Here is a 20,641-nt window from a genome sequence, read left to right as displayed (position 1 = left end):
AGAAGTGGCAAATCTGGACTCTGGCCCTCGCGAAGCGCGGTGTTCACTACCCTAGTGAAGCTTTTCGCTTCAAAAATAAAATAAGGGCAGAACAGGGACAAGCAAGGACATATACGAGCGCTAACTTCCAACAGTTTATTGTGAACCGCAGGGCGGTAAATATACATGACGTGGTGATACATTGCGCAGGCGCAGGAGGACAAACAAATTTCAATAGTTTCTCAGAATATCTAGTTCCTTTCGAGCTAGTCTCACAGAACGTTAGGAATAAGTTACCTAAGCTATCTATGGCGTCTGCTTCAACAATTTGCTGAAGTTCTTGGTGACGACATTGCATCTTGCATCCTTCACAGATAGGTACACAATCTTCACAATTTCTGCAGTGCACATCAAGAAAACCACCCGTTTTTTCTTTTGCATAGTAACGATGCTCGCGAAGGAATTCGTTCAGGCACCTTCCGCTCTGAATTATATATTTCTTTCCGCACGTCAGTGGAATGCTGTACAAAATTAATTCCATGCATTCAACGAACTTCATTACACGCTTTGCGGTATACTTATCCTTTTTCGCAGGGCAAGGTCTTGTCAAGTTGCAGTGGTTCTGCAGCTTTTCAGGGGCTTAGAAAAAACGACTTTGACTATGGCCCGTTTTCAATCTTATTCAAGCGGTGGTACAAGCTGTGAATGTATGGGACAATAGCAACTTTTTGCTTATTTCCTAAAACAGGAAGTTGGACGTCTAGAGGGGAACACACCTGCTTCAGAAGGATTTCGGCAATACTTCCAAGGACATGCATAGGAAATCCGGCGTCAATTAGCCTCTGTACTTGTTCAGCAAAACTTGCTGCCATTAGCTGAGGGCAGTACTTTTTTGTGGCATTACAGAGGCACAATTTAGCAATTCCCCCCTTGAAAATTTTGGAGTGTGCAGAATCATATGGGAGCAGTGGTTTGTTGGCGCGTGGCTGATACTTCCAGTAAATCTGATCGTCCTGGAATAAAAATCTGATATCAAGGAACCGGATACTATCCCCTGATCGCAACTAATGAGTAATGACTGGAGGCGAGAAGCCTGCACGTACGAAAGTTAATGTGTCAGTGGCAACTGAATCGAATGAACCAGAATCATAGTCAAGGAACATTAAATATTCGTCAACTGATCTAAAAGTCTTTGTTACTTTTAAGTCAGCAAGGTGGCTGCAAAGCGCTCAGTCAGGTTCGGCCAAGTATAGATCGCTAAGCACGGAGGCAATGCAAGACCCCATACATATCCGCTTTTTCTGCAGATATGGCGACCCGTCCCAAAGTGGACTTGAGTATCTGAGTTAAAAGTTCCAATAAGCCACTGCTAGAGACATACCCGATGCATTCTGGAAGGGAATACTCAACTTTTCAATGCAGGTTTGAACACAAGAAAGGAAATTATCTTGCGACAATTAATAAAAGGTATCCTTAATATCTATAGAGAAAGCTCTTAAACCTTGGAGCGGTGGAGAGTCTACATAACCTATGACTGCATTGAGTCCTTGACTAGGAAGGGATCGTCGATTTGCAACAGGCTAAGCTTTCCTTGAAGGAGAAGAGCAATACACTTTTGTCACATGCCACTCTCAGAGACAGTCGCCATTTAAGGAACGTCCACCTTGTGCGTTTTAGCACTGATGAAGATGTCAGGGTGATCCCGTTTAGACGATTCTATGCTCTTTAGAACTCTTTGTAGCTGCACCCTGTGACAAAGCGATTTGGCTTTATTTTTCAGGTAAGGTAAGCTTCAGGTAAGGTTCGAAAGCATTTGACAGTGCTTCCAGGTCTTTTGCATTTAACAGACCATGGGACATGGCAGCAAAACCGCCGTCTTTATCTGCAGGCAGGGCACAAAGTTCATGGTCCCTCAAAACCGAATCAACGCGTTGTACAGATGTCACCCAACTTTCCGCACTTTTAGCGTGACGTTTCCAGACACCCTTAGAGCGTGGGGGGGTAGCGGTCTCGGACTCAAAGGAGATGCCCTCGACTCAGCGTGGCAAGCTCAGCCGGAGACCAGCTACCAGGTGACAAGAGTTTTTTGACCGTTTGGTGCCCAGCTTTCGCCGGTCGCAAGCGAGGGAATGGGTCGGAGCCAAAGGTTCACAAACAAAGCAATGTTTATACAGCAATGAGACGATACAGAGGATTTCACAATCACTAGTAGAAACACATACGAAGTAATTAAGAGAATAATGCAAATCGTGCAATGTTACCCTCAAGACAGGCTATAATACAAAAGGGATATTGCACCTAAAGTGCACTAACACAAGAGAGAGGCAGACAAACACAAACAAAACACAATTTCTTCACCAGGCACTGCGACAGTCCGACGACCAGAGGTCCACGACGATGCCGTGGTGCGCGCTCCCTCGTTGGTCCGTGGCTGGGGCGAGTGTTGTTGTCCCGGGAGTCGAGCGGGCGCGCTTCACTGAAGCTTAAACGGCGGCTCGGGCTAAACTGACAGCGGTCAACGCCCTTCTTATATAGACTTGATCCGCGTCAGTTTGTTCAACGCGCCAAAGTAGGCGCGCACATACACACACTATCGGCCGTGCAGTCTCATTTTCCTTGTCGCGCCGGCCGCGCGCCCTGATTGGTCAAAAGTCGGTAGTCGCCTCGAGGAGCATCTGGAACTTTCTGGCGTGGCGCCGCCGCCGAAGTGCGAGTGAAGAGAACGGGTGCATGTCTTAGCACACGCAAGGGTACGCCCCCTCCGCTGGTTTCGAGTGGAAGCATCTACGACATTCTAGAAAAATCGTCGTGATGGCTGACAAATTCCTTCCCCGCGCGCCGTGTCGGCGAGCGGTGGTGGAGGGGCAGTCACACACACAAGGCTAGCTCTCCGGGGTTTCCTTCTCCGCCGTTTTACTACACGCACCGGCGAGAGCCGTCCATGCGGCGCAGTTTTTGCTTTCTTTTTTCAAAATTGAGCCATATTTTGTGACAACTGTAAGATGGGTACTGGGATGGGTGTTAGAGGTACTGGGCGACGGCGGTCCGTAGACACAGAGGTCGAGCACCGAGAGCACACACAAAGCAATGGCAATGCCGCTCAATACAACTGTCAGAAGTTCGTCGTCGTCTTCGCCTGAATAGGAACTTCTTCGTCGTTACAACTGCCCCCGGGGAGGAGAGGAGCCATCCTAGCGACTTACAGCGTAGGCAAGATGGCCGGGTCATAATACGACTTAAGGCGCATCATGTGAACAATCTCGCGTCCTCGCCGGCGAAGATCAGGAGACGGCATCAGCGGTTCCACCACGTAATTAACAGGCGAGGTGCGTTCCACAACTCGGTAGGGGCCATGAAACATGCAAAGAAGTTTCGAGAAGAGGCCCGGAGTACTGGATGGAATCCAGAGCCACACGAGGCTACCAGAAGAAAAGTGCGGGGACGTGTGATGGCCGTCGTGGCGGGATTTTCGACGGTATTGGGTCTCAGCTTTGAGGGAACGGGCGATTTGGCGACATTCTGCGTGTCGTGCAGCTTGCGAAATAGGAGTACACTCAGATGCGTCAGGCTGGTATGGGAGAATGGTATCGAGTGGAGCAGATGGATGACGGCCGTAAAGAAGATAGAACGGGGAGAAGCCGGTAGTCGACTGCGTTGTGGTGTTGTAGGCGTACGTCACGTACGGAAGGACGAGATCCCAATTGGAATGGTCTGATGAGACGCATATAGAGAGCATAGCGCCGAGGGTACGGTTAAATCTTTCTGCAAGGCCGTTAGTTTGCGGATGATAGGCGGGGCTGGTTCTGTGAATGATGTTGCATTTGCGGAGCAAGGCTTTGACAGCGTCCGATAAGAAAACGCGTCCTCTGTCAATCAGCAGTTCGCGAGGTGCGCCGTGGCGAAGAATGAATCGTCGAAAAATAAAGGAGGCTAGGTCAGACGCTGATGCGGATGGAAGGGCGGCGGTTTCTGCATGCCTCGTCAAGTGGTCAGCTGCGACGATAGCCCAACGGTTACCGGCTGCAGTGTCGGGAAAAGATCCATATAAATCAATGTCTACACGGCCGAAGGGGCGTGGTGGGCAAGGTAGCGGCTGCAAGTCGCCTGCAGAACGGTGAGCAGGGGGCTTGCGACGTTGGCAGGGCAGGCATGAGCGGATATACTAGAGGATGAAGTTATACATTCCGCGTCAGTAGTAATGCAGCCGGATCTGATTGTGTGTTCTGAAGACTCCTGCGTGTCCGCATTGTGGGTCAGCGTGGTAATAATCACAGACTTGTAAGCGGAGGTGGCGAGGAACAACTAATAACCACTTGCGACCATCTGCGCTGTAGTTGCGGTGGTAAAGGAGATTGCGACGAATGGCGAAGTGAGGAGCTTGGCGACGGAGAGCGCGTGATGGAGAAGCCGCCGTAGGGTTAGAAAGGAAATCAAGCAGAGATGCAATCCAAGGGCCCATGCGCTGCACTGAGAGCATGTCGCTCATGTGAAGCAACGGAGGGGAGTCTTCGAATGTTGAGAGGCTGGCGAGCTCAACCGGAAGGGGGTAGCGAGAAAGGGCGTCTGCATCTTGGTGCTTCCGTCCGGTGCGATAAACTACTAGGGCGTCGTATTCCTGCATACGAAGAGCCCATCTTGCGAGGCAGCCAGAGGGGTTTTTCAGGGAGGATAACCAGCAAAGCCCGTGGTGGTCCGTCATGACGTCAAAAGGACGACCATAGAGATAAGGGCGGAATTTCTTAAGAGCCCAAATGATAGCCAAACACTCTTTTTCCGTTACTGAGTAATTGGACTCGGCCTGCGTCAGGGTGCGTCTTGAATTGGCGACAACGTACTCAGCAAAGCAAGGTTTGCGCTGCGCGAGTACCGCTCCGAGACCAACACCACTGGCGTCGGTGTGGACCTTGGTAGGGGCCGTCGGGTCGAAACAGCGAAGGATGGGTGGTGCGGTGAGGATGCGGCGCAAGGTATAAAACGCGTTGTCGCATGCGGGTGACCACTGTGAGAAGTCGGAGTTGCTGGATAGGAGTTGTGTTAAAGGAGCAGCAATCGATGCAAAGTTTCGAATAAACCCGTGAAAGTAGGAACACAGGCCAAGGAAGATGCGCAATTCTTTGACAGATGTAGGTTTGGGAAAAGCAGCGACAGCACGAAGTTTGGCTGGGTCTGGAGAAACGCCTTCCTTAGAGACAACGTGCCCTAAGATAGTGAGTTTACGAGCAGCAAAACGGCATTTCTTTAAGTTTAGCTGCAAACCGGCGTCAGAAAGGCAGGTCAAGACGTGCCTCAGGCGGTAGAGGCGGGTGTCAATATCTGCAGAAAAGACGATGATGTCACCGAGGTAGCAGAGGCTTCTCTTCCATTTTAATCCCTGCAAATTGGTGTCCATCATCCTCTCAAGAGCTGCAGGCGCATTACAAAGGCCGAATGGCCTTTGTAATGCGCCTTTGTAAATTCGTATAAGCCATCGGGGGTTACAAAGGCGGTTTTGGGGCGATCGGCCGCTTCCATGGGGACCTGCCAATATCCGGAACGAAGATCGAGGGAAGAAAATAGTTCGGCCCCTTGGAAACAGTCCAAAGCGTTATCGATGCGCGGAAGAGGGTTGAGGTCCTTCCGCGTAATCTTATTGAGGCGGTGGTAGTCGACACAAAATCGGATGGAGCTGTCTTTCTTCTTGACCAGCACAACAGGCGAAGCCCAAAGGCTTCTGGAGGGCCTGATCACGCCGTCTGGGAGCATTTTTTTTACTTGCTCGTCGATGGCATGCCACTCGGTGGCAGATACACGATAGGGGCGCTGCCCCAATGGTGCGTAATTGCCAGTGTCGACACGATGGGTGACCGTGGAAGTTTGTCCCATGGAACTCCGATGACAGTCGAAGGAGGAGTGGAACTGGTGAAGGAGGTTAAGAAGCTGCGTCCGTTGCGAGGAAGGAAGATCGGGGTCGATAGAGCGAAGGAAGAGGTCTGTAGAGGAGGAATCAGGCGCAAAAGATGGAGGGCTGAGCGCAGTCATGGCTAAATGAGGCGAATCGGCGGGGTCTTCACAGGTGAGAATGGACGTAATAGGTTGTATACTGTGCGACATTCGCCATGGCGCAAAACAGTAAAGTGCAGGAAAGTGCAGGCCGGCGTGAAGAGAACAACGTCATCATTAAACAGTCACAAGAGATGTTTACAAGCGCCGCCGCCGCGGTGGCTCAGTGGCTATGGTGCTCGGCTGCGGACCCAAAAGACGCGGGTTCGACCCCGGCCGCGGCGGCTAGAATTTCTTTGGAGGAGAAATTCTAGAGGCCCGTGTACTGTGCGATGTCAGTGCACGTTAAAGAACCCCAGGTGGTCGAAATTACCCGGAGCCCTCCACTACGGCGTCTCTCATAGCCTCAGTCGCTTTGGGACGTTAAACCCCATAAACTAAACTAAACTAAACTGTTTACAAGCTCAGTGGAGCGGTTAGGAAGGACGATGTCTTCGGTGACGACGGCTTTAGCGCAGGGAACAGGAGGAGCAGCGTCTGGCATGGCATCGGGCAAAGCGGAGAACCCAACTTCAGCGCGAGCGCAGTCTATGACAGCTTCGTGACGCGACAGGAAATCCCACCCTAAAATTAAAGAATGTGAGCGAGAAGGCAGCACGACGAACTCGATGGAGTATAGTGTGTCCTGGATTCGAACTCGAGCGGTGCATGCTGCTAACGGCGTAATCGGCTTCGCGCTGGCCGTGCGCAGTCCAGCGTGAGTCCAGAAACTGGCGTCCTAACTTTCTTTAAACAGGTACATAACTATTCGTCCATCACCGAAATCGCTGCACCGGTGTCTATCAGAGCCATCGCAGACACGCCCTCAACAAAAACATGAATAAGGCTCGCAGGTGATCGATGAGGTCTTGGAAATTTCGACGCGGGCGCAGTTCTTGCCTCTGGAACGGCGGCGCCTAGTTTTCCTGCTGGGGAGAATTAGGGCGACGTCGCATCGTGGAGATAGAGCGGCGTCGCGGCGAAGGGGAGTGGCGGCTGGGGAGGGCTTAACGATCAGGGATCAGGGAAGAAAGGACGACTTGGCGTTTGGTCGACAGGCTCAGAATATTGACGGGTTGGAGGCCAGTACCCCGACACTTGCGCAGGTCATGCTGACGCTTGGAGATGGCGACGGCAGTAGCGCGCGATGTGGCCAGGCGGTCCGCAAGCGTAGCATACAGGATGGTTGTCACTCGTGCGCCACGGATTGCTTGCTCTTCGAGCTGGTCGCAGGGAAGGTGCCGACGCTTGCAAAGGCACGCAAATTGTAGGATAGGAAGACGGCGGGGGCTGTACTAGAACGTCGGCATAAGTCCGGGGACCGGCGACAGGTCTTGGGGCGACGTCGGCGCCAGGCGCGGGACTGGTGACAGGCCTTGGAGCAGCACCGGCGTAAGCCAAGTGTGCGGCGACAGGTGGCGGAGAATGGAAGGATGGAAGCGCCTCAGTAACCTGCTCTTGTATAGCCTGTCGAAGAGCCGGGGGCAAATGAGGCGGCGCCTGTTGAGGGCTAGGCAGAAGAGAAAGTTGCCGAGCTACCTCTTCACGGACGAAATCTGATTTGCTGCAGCATAGAGGTGTTGTCAGCTGCAGGCGCCAGACCAGAAAGCGATTCAACCTGGGCTTGATGTTGCCGAGTCAATAACCGCTGTTTGCGCAGCTCGTCTAAGCTTTGGCAGAGCGTGAACACTTTCTTAACGGTGCGCAGGTCGCGGGCTAATAGCATCTGAAAGGCATATATTTTATTTTTTATTTTATTTATTTACAGATACTGCAATCCACGAGGGATTTTAGCAGGATGGGAATATAACGCAAACGTAATCAAAGGCAACACAACAGGCAAAGTACACTGCCAAGTACAACAACAAATGCCATAACAATCGCCATTTTTAACACAATGCACTAACCAGCATAATATGAACAATAATTTTTTTCTTTTTTTTGGTGGGAGGGTGGGGGCCGTAAGCAGAGACTGGCGGCAAACAAAGAAAGGGAGGGTTGAGTTACTGCAGTATTATTTAAGTTATTTCAGTCAGTTACAGTCCTGGGAAAAAAAGAATATTTTAAACAACTATTTCTTCCACGGAATGGCGTCATAGTTAGTTGATGCCTCTGCCTGGTGGCATATCTTGAACAAAATGTAATTATATCAGAGATGTTAACGTTGCAATGTCTATTTACAATCTGATACATAAACTTTAGTCGAGAAACTCGATTACGCTGGGTTCAGGCAAGTTGGCTAGTCTTAAAAGTTCTGTGACTGACGTACGGTAGAAATTATTATAGATAAAGCAAACCGCCTTTTTCTGCACTCGTTCAAGCTTTTTAATGTTAGTTTGTGTGAAAGGGTCCCAGATAATTGCGGCGTAATCGAGTACTGGAAGTATAATTGTATTATATGCTAGTAAACGGACATTGATTGTAGACAGTTTTAAAGCTCTTCTGAGAACAAACAATTTACGACAAGCATTAGCGGTTACTTTGTCGATGTGCAGATTCCATTTGAGGTTATTAGTTATCCAGAGACCAAGGTATTTGTATTCTGTTACTTCAGAAAGAAAGATATTGTTAGCTGAGTAATTGAAATTGAGCTTATTCTTTTTGTGAGTAATACAGATATAGACAGTTTTCTCAAAATCTACCGACATCTGCCACTCGTCACACCAAGCAACAACTTTCTGAAGAGCATTATTTAACAACCCTTGATCCGAGGGACTTTCTATTGCCGAGTAGAGTACACAGTCGTCTGCATATAATCATATTTTTACAGGGACATCTTTTACTACATCATTGATATAAAGGAGAAAAAGAAGAGGGCCAAGGACCGAGCCCTGGGGAACGCCAGATTCAACGGAAAGGTTTTCTTAGTCTTGATTCTTGAATTTAACGATTGATTACGTGCCGTAAGGTAATCCGATATCCAATTAATGAGCTGAGGATTTTTCGGAATTTTGTTTAGTTTATGCAGGAGTTTGTAATGAGATGCTTTGTCGAAAGTTTTGGAAAAATCCATAAAAATGACGTCTGTTTGATTACCGTTGTTCATAGCATTTGCAAAGTCGTGTATTGTTTGAACCAGTTGAGTTATTGTCGAGTAGCCTTTTCGAAAACCATGCTGGTGATTTGTTAGAAAGTGATGTTCCTCAAGGAAAGCCAGAATATGTTTGGGAATTATGTGCTCCAAGATTTTACAAGTAGTTGATGTTAATGAGATTGGGCGGTAGTTCTCAATGCGCTGCTTATTTCCTGATTTATGGGGTGGTTTGATTCTGGCGTTCTTCCAGTCGCTCGGCACTTGACCAAGGCGCAAGGATTGTACATACAGAACATCTAAATATTTTGACACCCATTCTGCATAACGTTTAAGAAATCCATTCCGGATATCATCCGGGCCGGAAGATTTTCGGATGTCAAGATTAAGAATCATATTCAAGATGCCCTCTTCAGTTATATGAACATCAGGCATAGGAGGGAGGTATGTAACATCGTAACAAGGTAAACTGCCGTTATCTTTGGTAAATACAGATTTGAAGTGTGCATTAAAAAGGTTTGCTATATCTTTGCTGCCATGAGTCAACGTGCCATTCACATCAAACACTTCACACTGTTTTGATACAGGGCTAATGCTTCTCCAAAATTTATCTCGTGCAGATGCGATGTAACTTCGCAGTAAGTCACTATAATAGCGCTGCCTGTCTGTGCCTACTTGGACTTTAGGCTTTGAAGTTAAATCAGACGTCTTTTGTTATATTAGGCGAGTTTTTGATTTTTTTTAACCGTTTCAGCCGTCTTTTTAACTTGAGTGTTTCACGTGATATCCACGGGTTTCTATGCTTCTTTTTCTTCGTGATTTGCGGCACAAACGAGTTAATAGAATCGGTTACAATGTTTTTAAAGGCCGACCCACATGGAGCGAACAGACGCTGCGAATTTCATGCGGCGCGGCGGAACGCCGACGCGCTGCCGCCGTGCTGCACCACATACGCCGAAAAACAGGCGACCTGCCGCCAGACCGCAGCCGTCTCGATTTCAGTGTTGCTAACAATCGCATGGCCTAATCTTAGTGAACTGCAACAAAAAAAGATTTTTAAACTTACTCTAAAGCCATTGTTTATTAGAGGGTGGCAAAGGAAACAAATTATTTTTTCGATTTGTTTCAATTTTATCAATTTTGTCTGTTTATCAGACCGTAGGCTAGAGCAAGCGTTCACACTTGTTCAAAAATCCGGCGAGCGAAGCGGATCCGCTCGTCTAAAAACTAGTACAGAGGGCAAAACGCTTGTCTAGAACACGTTATGGGCGTGTTTCGATATCTAGCTATAGTATTTGGTTAAAAGTGGCTTTGATATAAGCATGTACATTCAAATTGATACGATTTCATCGTCATTTTGTTCCTTCCTGGTCGCGGCGGCTTTGGGAGCTGCGGAGCACACAGTTCGGACGTTCTATACAAGCGTTTTGCCCTCTGTACCTGTTCTCATCTGTCGACGCCCGGGCGCGGCGGAACCGCCGCGCCGCTGCTGTATCTTGCTTTTCTACACCACTTCGCCGCTTGCGGCGTACACAGATACAGTGAAAAAAGAGCATAAATTTACGCTGTCTACGTAGCATAAGCGTATGCATGTTTGCGTACGCTAAACGCAGGCGCATTCCCACAGTTCAGCGTATTCTAGCAGAGACGCAAAAATAAACTCTGCCTATAGTGGCGCCAACTGCTTCTCAGGACGGGGACCATTACTGTTAACAAACCGACTCTCCTCGTAAGCCCAGAAGTGGGTGAATTGTCACTCTAAATTAAAAAAAAAACCAAATTTATCGCTTATACGTTTCCTTATAGGCAAGGTAAGACGAAGCGGAAGACCGGTGCTTCATTTACGGCCAGTGAACGCAGTGAAAAAGGCAGGAAAAACGAGAATTCAGTCCGAAGCGAGAGGTGCGGCTAAAGTGAGCTAGTGCGGCTTCGAAGGGCGCCGCCATGTTTGTCGCCGCGCGCGGGCGAAAGCTAGATGCGGGAAGAGAGCGCCCTCATTGGTCCGCGCTGACAGCTCGCATTCGCCGCTTCCGGTGAGCGGCTGACCACCGAGCGAACGTATCTAGCACTGCTTGGTCGGCGGCGAACGACCGCCGGCAGGCAAGCGGCCGCCGCCAGGCGACCGTTCGCAGGTTTTTCGCGAGGAAATCGCTCCATGTGGGTCGGGCTTAAAACGGACCCAAAGCTCATTTACATCGCATTTAGTGTTTGCAAATTCATCAAAATGAAACGCAAGCTGAAACGCATCATCGTCGATACCTTTCAAGATGTGTTTTATCTTGTCGGCTTTGGACATGTTCGTATTGAGACGTTTGCATAAGTCAACGACTACTTCTATATAGCTGGTGAAGCTCTCGCCGACGTGCTGCGAGCGTTCACACAAACTCTGTTTAGCACGAAGTTTCCTGACAGTGGAACGACCAAAGACTTCGGCGAGCTTTGTTTTGAAGGCTGCCCAAGTTCGAAAGTCGCCCTCATGGTTTCGATGCCATAGGTTAGCGACCCCAGTTAGTAAAAAAATAAAAAATGCGTTGTTCAGCTTCGTATCGTCCTCCCATCTATTGTACAGGCTCACTCACCCGTTCGTATGACGCGAGCCAGTCTTCCACGTCATGCTCATCGGCTCCGCTGAAGATAGCCGGGTCTCGCTGGCGGAGGGAGCCGGCGAAGATGAGAGCTGGGCCCGCTTGCACAGATTGATGTTGGGCGACCTCTGGCATTTCAAGCGCGGGAAGAGTGCGGCTACGCATCTCCACGATAGATATTTCCACCCAGCACCTCCACCAGATGTAAGATGGGTATTGGGATGGATGTTAGAGGTACTGGGCGACGGCGGTCCGTAGACACAGAGGTCGAGCACCGAGAGCACACACGATGGCAATGCCGGTCAATACAACGGCCAGAAGTTAGACGTTTTCACCTGAATAGGAACTTCGTCGTTACACAACAGACACCTTCGACGCTGTGGCTTTTCCATGGATCAAGGCGTCGATAGATCAAGGCCAAGGTTCCATAAATCATCAAGGTTCCGTGGATCAAGGTCAAAGTGGAAGGTGCCTGAACAAACGCCTTCGCGAGCATCGTTCCAATGTAAAAGAAAAAAGAAGTAGTTTTCTTGATGTACACTGCAGAAACTGTGGAGATTGCGTACCTATCTATGAATCATGCAATGTCATCATCAAGAACCCTAATCACCTTGGAATCTTCTTCAGTGCTAAAATGCAGAAGGTGAACGTTCCTTTCCGGGAGATTGTCTCTGAGAGTGACACATGGTAAAAGTTTATTGCTCTTTTCTTTTAAGAGAAGCTCATCCTGTTGCAAATCGACGATCCGTTCTAGTCAAGGACTCAAATACTTTCATAACTTCCGTAAAGTCTCCACCGTTTTTCAGTGTTTAAGTGCTTTCTCTGTAGATATTAAGGATTTGTTTTATTCATTGTCGCAAGCTAATTTGGTTTCTTGTGTTCGAACCTGCATTGACAAGTTTCGAGTCATTCCCTTCCAGAATGCATCGGGTACGTCTAGCAGTGGCTTTTTGGAACTTTTAAGTCTTTATCTCAAGTGCACTTTTATTCATTGGGACGGGTCGCCATATCTGCAGAAAAAGTGAATATGTATAGGATCTTGCATTGCCCCCGTGCTTGGCGATCTATACTTGGCTGAACCTGACTAAGTGCTTTGCAGCCACCTTGCTGACTTAAAAGTAACAAAGTCTTTTAGATAAGTTGACGAATATTTAATGTTCCTTCACTATGATTCTGGTTCATTCGATTCAGTTGCCACTAACACATTAAGTTTCGTACGTACAGGCTTCTCGCCTCTAGTCATTACTCACGAGTTGCGATCAGGGGACAGTATCCGGTTCCTTGATATCAGCCTTTTATTCCAGGACGATCAGATTTACTGGAAGTATCAGCCACACGCCAACAAAACACTGCTCCCATATGATTCTGCGCACTCCAAAATTTTCAAGGGGGGAATTGCTAAATTGTGCCTCTGTAATGCCACAAAAAAGTACTGCCCTCAGCTAATGGCAGCAAGTTTTGCTGAACAAGTACAGAGGCTAATTAACGCCAGATTTCCTATGCATGTCCTTGCAAGTATTGCCGAAATACTTCTGAAGCAGGTATGTTTCCCTCTAGATGTCCAACCTCCTCTTTTAGCAAATAAGCAAAAAGTTGCTATTAGTCCGGCTTGTACCATGGCTTGAATAAGATTGAACAACGGGCCACTGTCAAAGTCGTTTTTTTTAAGCTCCTGAAAAGCTGCAGAAATTCTACAAGCTGTCAAGCCAAGATGGTGTTATTCAAGTTGTCAAGACCTGGCCCTGCGAAAAAGGGTGGGTGTACCACGAAGCATGTAAGCAAGTTTGTTGAATGCATGGAGTCAGTTATGTACAGCATTCCACAGATGTGCGGAAAGAAATATATAGGTCAGAGTGGAAGGTGCCTGAATGACCGCCTTCGCGAGCATCGTTACTATGCAAAAGAAAAAAGAGGTGGTTTTCTTGATGTGCACTGCAGAAACTGAGAAGATTGTGTGCCTCTCTATGAAGCATGCAATGTTGTCAGCAAGGACCCTAGCAAAATTTCCTGTGAAATCATTGAAGCAGAAGTCATAGATAGCTCAGGTGACATGTGCATCGCGAAACCGTCTGTTAGACCATCTCGAAAGGAACTAGAATATCTGAGAAACTACTGAAATTTATTTGTCCTGCTGCTCCTGCGCAATGTATTGCCACTTGGTGTATATTTGCCGCCCTGCGGTTCTCAATAAACTGTTGGAAGTTAGCGCACGTGTGTGTCCTTGCTTGTCCTTGTTTTGCCGCTGCACTATTTTTGTTTGACGTGTTACCAACAAACCCAAACTGCCACCTTAATGGCCGGGTAAATCTTGCACAATGAATTGCTCCCCATGCCCCGCTTACGGTGTTTTTGCTAATCCGATGTACTGTGTGAGCGGTGATTCAAAGAGATGGGGATAGATTGTTGTTTGTTATTTTGGAGTATCTGTGATGCGTCTTGGTTCTCGTGCAAAAAGGGAGGCTGAATGAGAAATAACCTCAGTTGCAAATGAGGCTAGTCCCTCTGTTTCTACGACATTTCTGTACCCGTTGGTCGCGTGGTCCTACTTTTACATTGTTATGCAAAATTTGTGGCTGTCTAACGAACTTTCAAAATTTTCTTTTTACAAAAAGAAAAAAAAATCTTTTTGTATATTTTTACTCACGCCATTATTTCCATAAGCCTGCTAAATTCAAATGGCTGTCACATGGCTGTAACTTTTTCCCGGAGATATTAGGGGAAATAGATTTTTACAATTCAATAAACAGCCAAAAATTTTTTTATCAAAAATTGGAGAGGGTCGAGCACCAACTCTAGTGAGTTTGCTATGAAATGACCGAAATTTGTTTTTGTGGTCTTGCACCAAACAAAACCGTAGCGCCCAGTGGAGTGTACAAAAGCATAATGTTATTGCTTCTCAGTAAAGGACGTAGCAGATTATACTTTCTAAGTGACTTCGACAGCTCATGAGATATGTTTGCATTTCTGGAACATTAGCCGACCAGTTCAGGTGCTCCTAAAAAACTTCAAAAGAATTTTTGTCAATAATAATGTTTGTAATAAACGTAAGTTCACCCCGGAGCATGACTTATTTTGTTTTGTTCGTGTTCAGTGCTAATTCATTGACGTCATGCTTTATACCATCTGGTTATCTAGCCAGTTGTTGGCTTGTCTCCCAATATCTCCTACATATGCTCCTGAAAAAAAAATCTCTGCCTCTCCCGTAAACGAGAGTAGAGTAAGCATGAAATGTTTACGGGCCTAATGTCATCTCGGTGGACACCCGAACCGCACCGTACAGGAAGGGAGGAACGCCACCACCCGTTCAGCGCGATGCCTTGCCATTTGACCGCAAGGTTTTTTGAGGAAAGGAAATGGCGCAGTAATTCTCTGCCATCTCGGTGGACACCCGCACCGTAAAGGAAGGGAGGAACGCCACCACCCGTTCGGCGCGATGCCTTGCCCTTTGAACGCAGCGCTTCTCCCCCGGGCCCCTGTGCGCCTGCGCGGCTTTGCTTCGATGCGCGAAGCCCCTAAGAGATCACGTATGACAACGAAGTGTAACGTGGCATTTATGTGCTTTTTGCACGCGTTATTAGAAATCGGAAATTATAATTCCGTGCATTATCAAACCCACAGCTCCACTGATATCTTGATAAACATTGAGAAGGCACTGGCAGCAGTTATTTTTTGTCTCGTTTGGAGACCAACCGGCGCTTGCATGCCGGTCGCGTAGGAGGGCTTAGAGAGAGTCGTTAAATCTCGTTAAGTCTCGTACGGTGCCCGGATGTTCTCGTTTCAGTGCCCGGATGACTGGAATTCAGTGCCCGGATGAGTGGATTTCAGTGCCCGGATGACTGGAATTCAGTGCCCGGATGACTGGATTTCAGTACCCGGATGACTGGATTTCAGTGCCCGGATGACTGGATTTCAGTGCCCGGATGAGTGGATTTCAGTGCCCGGATGATGGCTCTCGGTCTCGGCGTGACGTCACCACACTGCCGACAACGGGGGCTAAAAGCATTTCATGCTTAAAAATAAATGTTAGTGACGGCAGCATACAAGGTGATTTCTTTTGGTAGCGGAATATTTACAATATCAAAATGCAGGGAAGAAATTGTAATGAGCCAGGTGTAGACCCTTGCTGTGCTCCGTATAAGACACTGACCGTATCGGATTGCGCTTTGTTTTACCCCTGTGTACTGGGACTTGTTCGCCAGGTAACTACAAATTAATTTTATAAGAGCCCCTCCGCAAACACCAGTGATGATTAGCTTTTGTAGTAGCTTATATATTTCTAATTTTGCAGAAGGTGTCGCAGACACAGTCGCAGCAGGAAACGAGCACGGAATCATGAATGCTGAGCTGTCGCAAGGAAACGAAATTCCTTATTCAGAAGGGCTACGGATGGTGTGCTCACACAGCTGTCTTTTAGGCTTGCAATTTTTTCGGCTTCAATTATCTTTCGCATGATTTGGTCATTGCACCTGCTCAGCACGCTCCTATCACTCCAGTGAGGATTGCATTTACAATCGCGGCAATAAACGCCCAGATGGCCTGAGATTCGTGTGCTTACATTGTATTTGTGTTCTGACAGTCTTTTGTTAAGGCATCTGCCGGTTTGTCCTACATAAACATGACCACAAGACAAGGGAACTGAGTAGATTACGCCTTGAGCACAGGAAACAAACCGATCCCGGTGATTCGTGGTGCAGCCAACGTATCTGCGACCCATCTGATTTACACGCTTGCACAGGCTTGACAGACGATCTCGGGCTGAAAATACTACATCTATTCCTACTTTTTCCCGATCTTTCTCAGGGAATGTGAAATCCCGTGTAATTAAGGAATCACGACTATCTTCTTATCCCTGTCCCTTTGACGTGGTTCTTTTTTTGTCAACATGGCCTCGGCCACTGATGACAAGAGCGTGAGAGGGTAACCAGCCTGCAGAAGTCGGCGCGTATGGTTTAAAAAACTATCTTCAAGCTTATGATTCCATGATCTTTTGGCTGCGTTATAGAAGCAAGAGTTAACAAAACTGCGCTTAACTAACTTCGATTGAGGTGAATCAAAGGGCAGAAGGGGTTTTTTACACTCTAGAAAATTAGAATTAGATTGTATCTAATTGTCAAAGTTAGTGGGTAGGCGCATTAAATAAACTGAAAGAAAAACTCATACCACTGGGATTATTATTACCAGCACATGCTCGAACACATTTCGAGCACACGAAAGCAGCCTCGCCTGAAGTGGGCAAAACTGCCCACTACCATCTGCGGCCTAAAAAGCAGTCTTACCCCGCGCACGCTAGAGCCAACGCGCCAGCAACATCTGCGACCCGACCTTGCAATGTGAGCGGTGGCTGCGGTGCGTGCGCAGACGAAGACGCCTTCCGGAGCTTCCTCAAGGTCAAGGGCTACGTCAAGCGCTACGCATCGCTGCCCGTCAGGCTCTTCTCAGCGGCGGACGCAGCCCAGGGAGGCGACGTAGCGCGGGCCGCCTCGCGCTTCCTGGTCGACCACGGTCTCAGGGGAGCCGAGCTGAGCGCCCGCGACGAGGCCGACGTCGCCGGGGCTGCCGCGCTCTGCCGCGTACGTATATACGGGTGTTACTGCGCAAACTACGTCGTTCTTGTTCACTTTTGCGCGGGACATTTGGCGCTCAGAATTCAATTCCCCCGCATGCTGCCCACACTAAACGCGCCTGCATTTCTTTACACGACGCCGGTAGTAGGTTCAAACAGAACATTAAGGCGTTGCAACCGGAAAAAACAAGGCTCCTTCGTTGAAAGTGCAGTGTTAGAAGAACATTCTGGAGACACCGGGAACAGTCAATGCCTTCCACACGTTGCACGCTGCACCATGAAAGCGCCAGAGTCAATCACACATTACCGAATTATCTGAATGCGGCAGCAGTTTAGGCCTCCGTCCTTAAGCGCACATTGGCAGGGAATCGCGGAGAGACCACCCCTGGAGGTCATCCTTGGCTCGGGGGAAAGGTCCTGGCAGGTGTATAACAGCTAACAGATGGGAATGGCCAAGGAAAGTCTTGCTGAGATGAGAGTTCATTCGGCTACGCTTCAGCGATTGCTTCTAAATCCCAGTGTTCCTAATTCACGCTAAGATGATTTTCACGGACAGAAGCAAGGCTCAACTCCGCACCGGCAATTTTTTCTGCCTGCAGGAAGCTTCACAGCGCAATAACAAGTGCGAATGCAGTGGGAGTGAATAGGGACGGATAAAGTGCTTTTTTATCAGTCAGTGAAGCTGACTGCATGTACTATCGGGGACAAAAGTGGCATACTCCACGCAGCGGGAGCCGGAGCAATAGAAAACTGCGTTGCAACGCCATCTACAGGCGGCATCTGGGATGGAGACAGCCAGTGCGTGACCTTTATTATCAGCATACAAGTCGCTTGGCTCGTTTCAATGTTTAGTGCTTTAGCTCGCCAAATGCCGCAGTCTTCCGTTGCTCTGGTTCCTGCTGCGTGGAGTACACCACTTTTGTCCCTGATAGTACATGTGATATATGCAAAGCTCACTACGCACGCCTTATTTTTCGAAATAATAAATTAACTTCGCGCTTCGGAGCTTTTCTCACTCGCTGCTTTGTTTGCAGCAATCGCAATTACACGAAGTTGTATTTTCGATGCATCCGTCACCAAAGTGGTCGCGGTTCTTGTGTCCTATGCTTGAGAACTTCCGTGTGTGGGACGTGACCTTTCCGAAAATGGTGGTTCGCTCATGCGAAGCGATCTTGGTGCACGGCCGTCGGTATCTTCTCTGCGGTGGCAATAGGAGCGTCGCCACCGTTCTACCGCGCGGTGGTCCATAAATTGCATTTCGCGATCATGGGTGGCCAGACTGCATGGTGTGCCGGCGGCGCTGTGTAACCTGTGTAAACTCGTCGGTGTTCTTGGCAGCGGCCTTTTATACCTGGCGGTGACTTTAGTATTTCGGTAGCCTCTTTTATTTTGTGTTCGCTGCTGGTTACGCGGACCTATGTCCAAATAGATATTTGTGCTACGTATTGGATGAAACCAACTTCCTTTGCATGTGATCATGGGCTGAGCCAATGCCCCCTAGATAAAAAAGGCCTGCTCACTATTTCTGTGACGAGAACAGAGCAGTCGGGGAAAATCGAGCCACGGCTAGGGAACGACCGGCCATACAGCTTGCCAGTAGCTGCCGGCTTTGTCGTTTCGTACACGCACGCTCTTATGCTGTGCTTTTTTACATGTCGGAAAGCCTTTTTTGCCCTAATTCGTTATTGTAATCGATAAATAGGGGCATCTTTAAGGGCTCTCTGGTCGGAAATGACGGTGCACACTTCATGACAGCAAGCGATGAAGTGATCTGAAATTAAGCTATATTGCACGCCAACGGACGCCAACGGTGTGGTATGCGTGTCAATGAGTGTGAGTGAGTGGTTATGAAAGCGAAGAAAGGAAGTGGATAATGTGCCGCTGTGCACTACTTCTTTTTGCCGACAACACAAGCACTTCCGTTCCAGGCAAGTACTTCAGAATGAAGGAAAAAGCAGCCTGGCAGCACCAGTGTTTTCCCGCCGGCTTGGGCTGCCTTCGGTCGCTTGATTCACAGAATTGTTCGAAAAAAAAATTGGCTGTGGCTTAGCTTGGTTAAGCCTGGTAATTGCGAAGCTCGTCGCGAGCTCGTCGCTTGGAAAGCCGTTCTTCTCGTTCTACTCTGTCTCCGTAGCTCGCTGATGCTTTCTCTTTGCAACCTGCCGATGCGTATAGGCTGTAGGCGCCATCTCATGGGCTTGACGAGAAGAGCGCAGTCAGGCCGCGACCGTGGCTATGCGCCGCGCAAGGCAACGGCGTGAGATGGGGCCCCGTTTTTAAGCAGATCGTATGACGTCACATAGCGCGCAGCGCCCCTGGTGAGAGGATCGGGAGTCAGGCCACAGCCGTGGCTATGCGCCGCGCAAGGCGACGGTGTGAAATGGGGCCCCGTTTTTACACAGATGGTATGACGTCACATAGCACGCAGCGCCCCTGGTGAGAGGAGCGGGAGTCAGGCCGTGGCTATGCGCCGAGTGAGATGGGGCCCCGTTTTTACACAGATGGTATGACGTCACGCAGCGAGGTCACGCGAAAGGTCAAGCGTGGCTATGCAGCCGCGGCACGGCACGGGCTGAGGTGGTAGCGAAAGTAGTATTGCTTCGCAATAAAAGTCAATCGAAAAATTACCAATGTGTGAATGGTGTTACGTGCATTCGTCATTAATGTACATTGTGTGCAATGCTTGTGGCTTCGAAACTGCCCTGCAGTACTTCTCAAGTACGAGACCAGCTCAACACTCCGCAGTGTTCGTCCGTGCGTTTGTTAGATACTCGTGCTTTGTTTTGCGTTGGTATATGCGAAACTCGTACGTATTCTCTCTTCTGTGTGATAAATATGAAAATAAAGATCGTTGCTGCAATAATTTACAGTGACGCATATGACGCCAGTGCTTGTGCAGACGAACGCATCAATCATGAAAAGAAAGAAGTGTGAAGTGCGTTGTGAAGAAGTGTTGTGGAAGCGCACGTCCAAAACTACGCCGCTGCTGACCTTCGGCCGCTCAACACGAGCGTGACATCTGGTGACACGTGTCGTGAGTGTTCGACGAGCGCGGAGAAGAACGACCCTCCAGACGGGTGGCTGAGAACAGAAAAGCATTTATTTTAGAAAGCGACAGGCGAGCTGGGGCTCGCCCTCCGACGGGCGCCGGGAGAGGAGGGCGCGTCCGCTCTTTCACATTACTTGGCGCTCGGCTGTTACACTAGCCGGCGGCACACCACATCCCCCTCCGTTAGCCGATACCACGGCGATGCCCCCGAAACGGTCCGGCACAAAGACACTACGCCCGGAGCGAGTCACGGCAACTGGTGCCCTTGCAGCCGCAGCTTGAGTGCAGTGTGATGTCTCGGGCGGTGAGTTACTGCCGCGCTGCGGTCGAGCTCCCCCGTCGTCCTCTGTCGGCGACGCTCTTGGTGTTAATAGCCAGTCTTCATCGTCGTAGTCCAGGAAAGCGGGAGAAGGAGG

General features: G+C 48.8%; 1 protein-coding gene across 1 annotated transcript in view; it reads left to right on the top strand.

Moving 5' to 3' along the window:
• The window catches only part of LOC149345261 (uncharacterized), a 209,935-nt gene that overhangs the window by 108,777 nt on the left and 80,517 nt on the right, over positions 1–20,641 (top strand). Inside the window, exon 10 of the mRNA XM_089542740.1 lies at positions 16,972–17,183. Coding sequence (XP_089398866.1) covers positions 16,972–17,183 — 212 coding nt within the window. The remainder of the gene's footprint in view (positions 1–16,971; positions 17,184–20,641) is intronic.

This window comes from Amblyomma mixtum, chromosome 5, assembly GCF_055824585.1.
Source record: "Amblyomma mixtum isolate Tamu chromosome 5, ASM5582458v1, whole genome shotgun sequence".
NCBI classification, from domain to species: Eukaryota; Metazoa; Arthropoda; class Arachnida; order Ixodida; family Ixodidae; genus Amblyomma; species Amblyomma mixtum.
The sequence above is the reverse complement of the archived record's forward strand: the minus strand, read 5'-3'. Positions and strand labels throughout refer to the sequence as shown.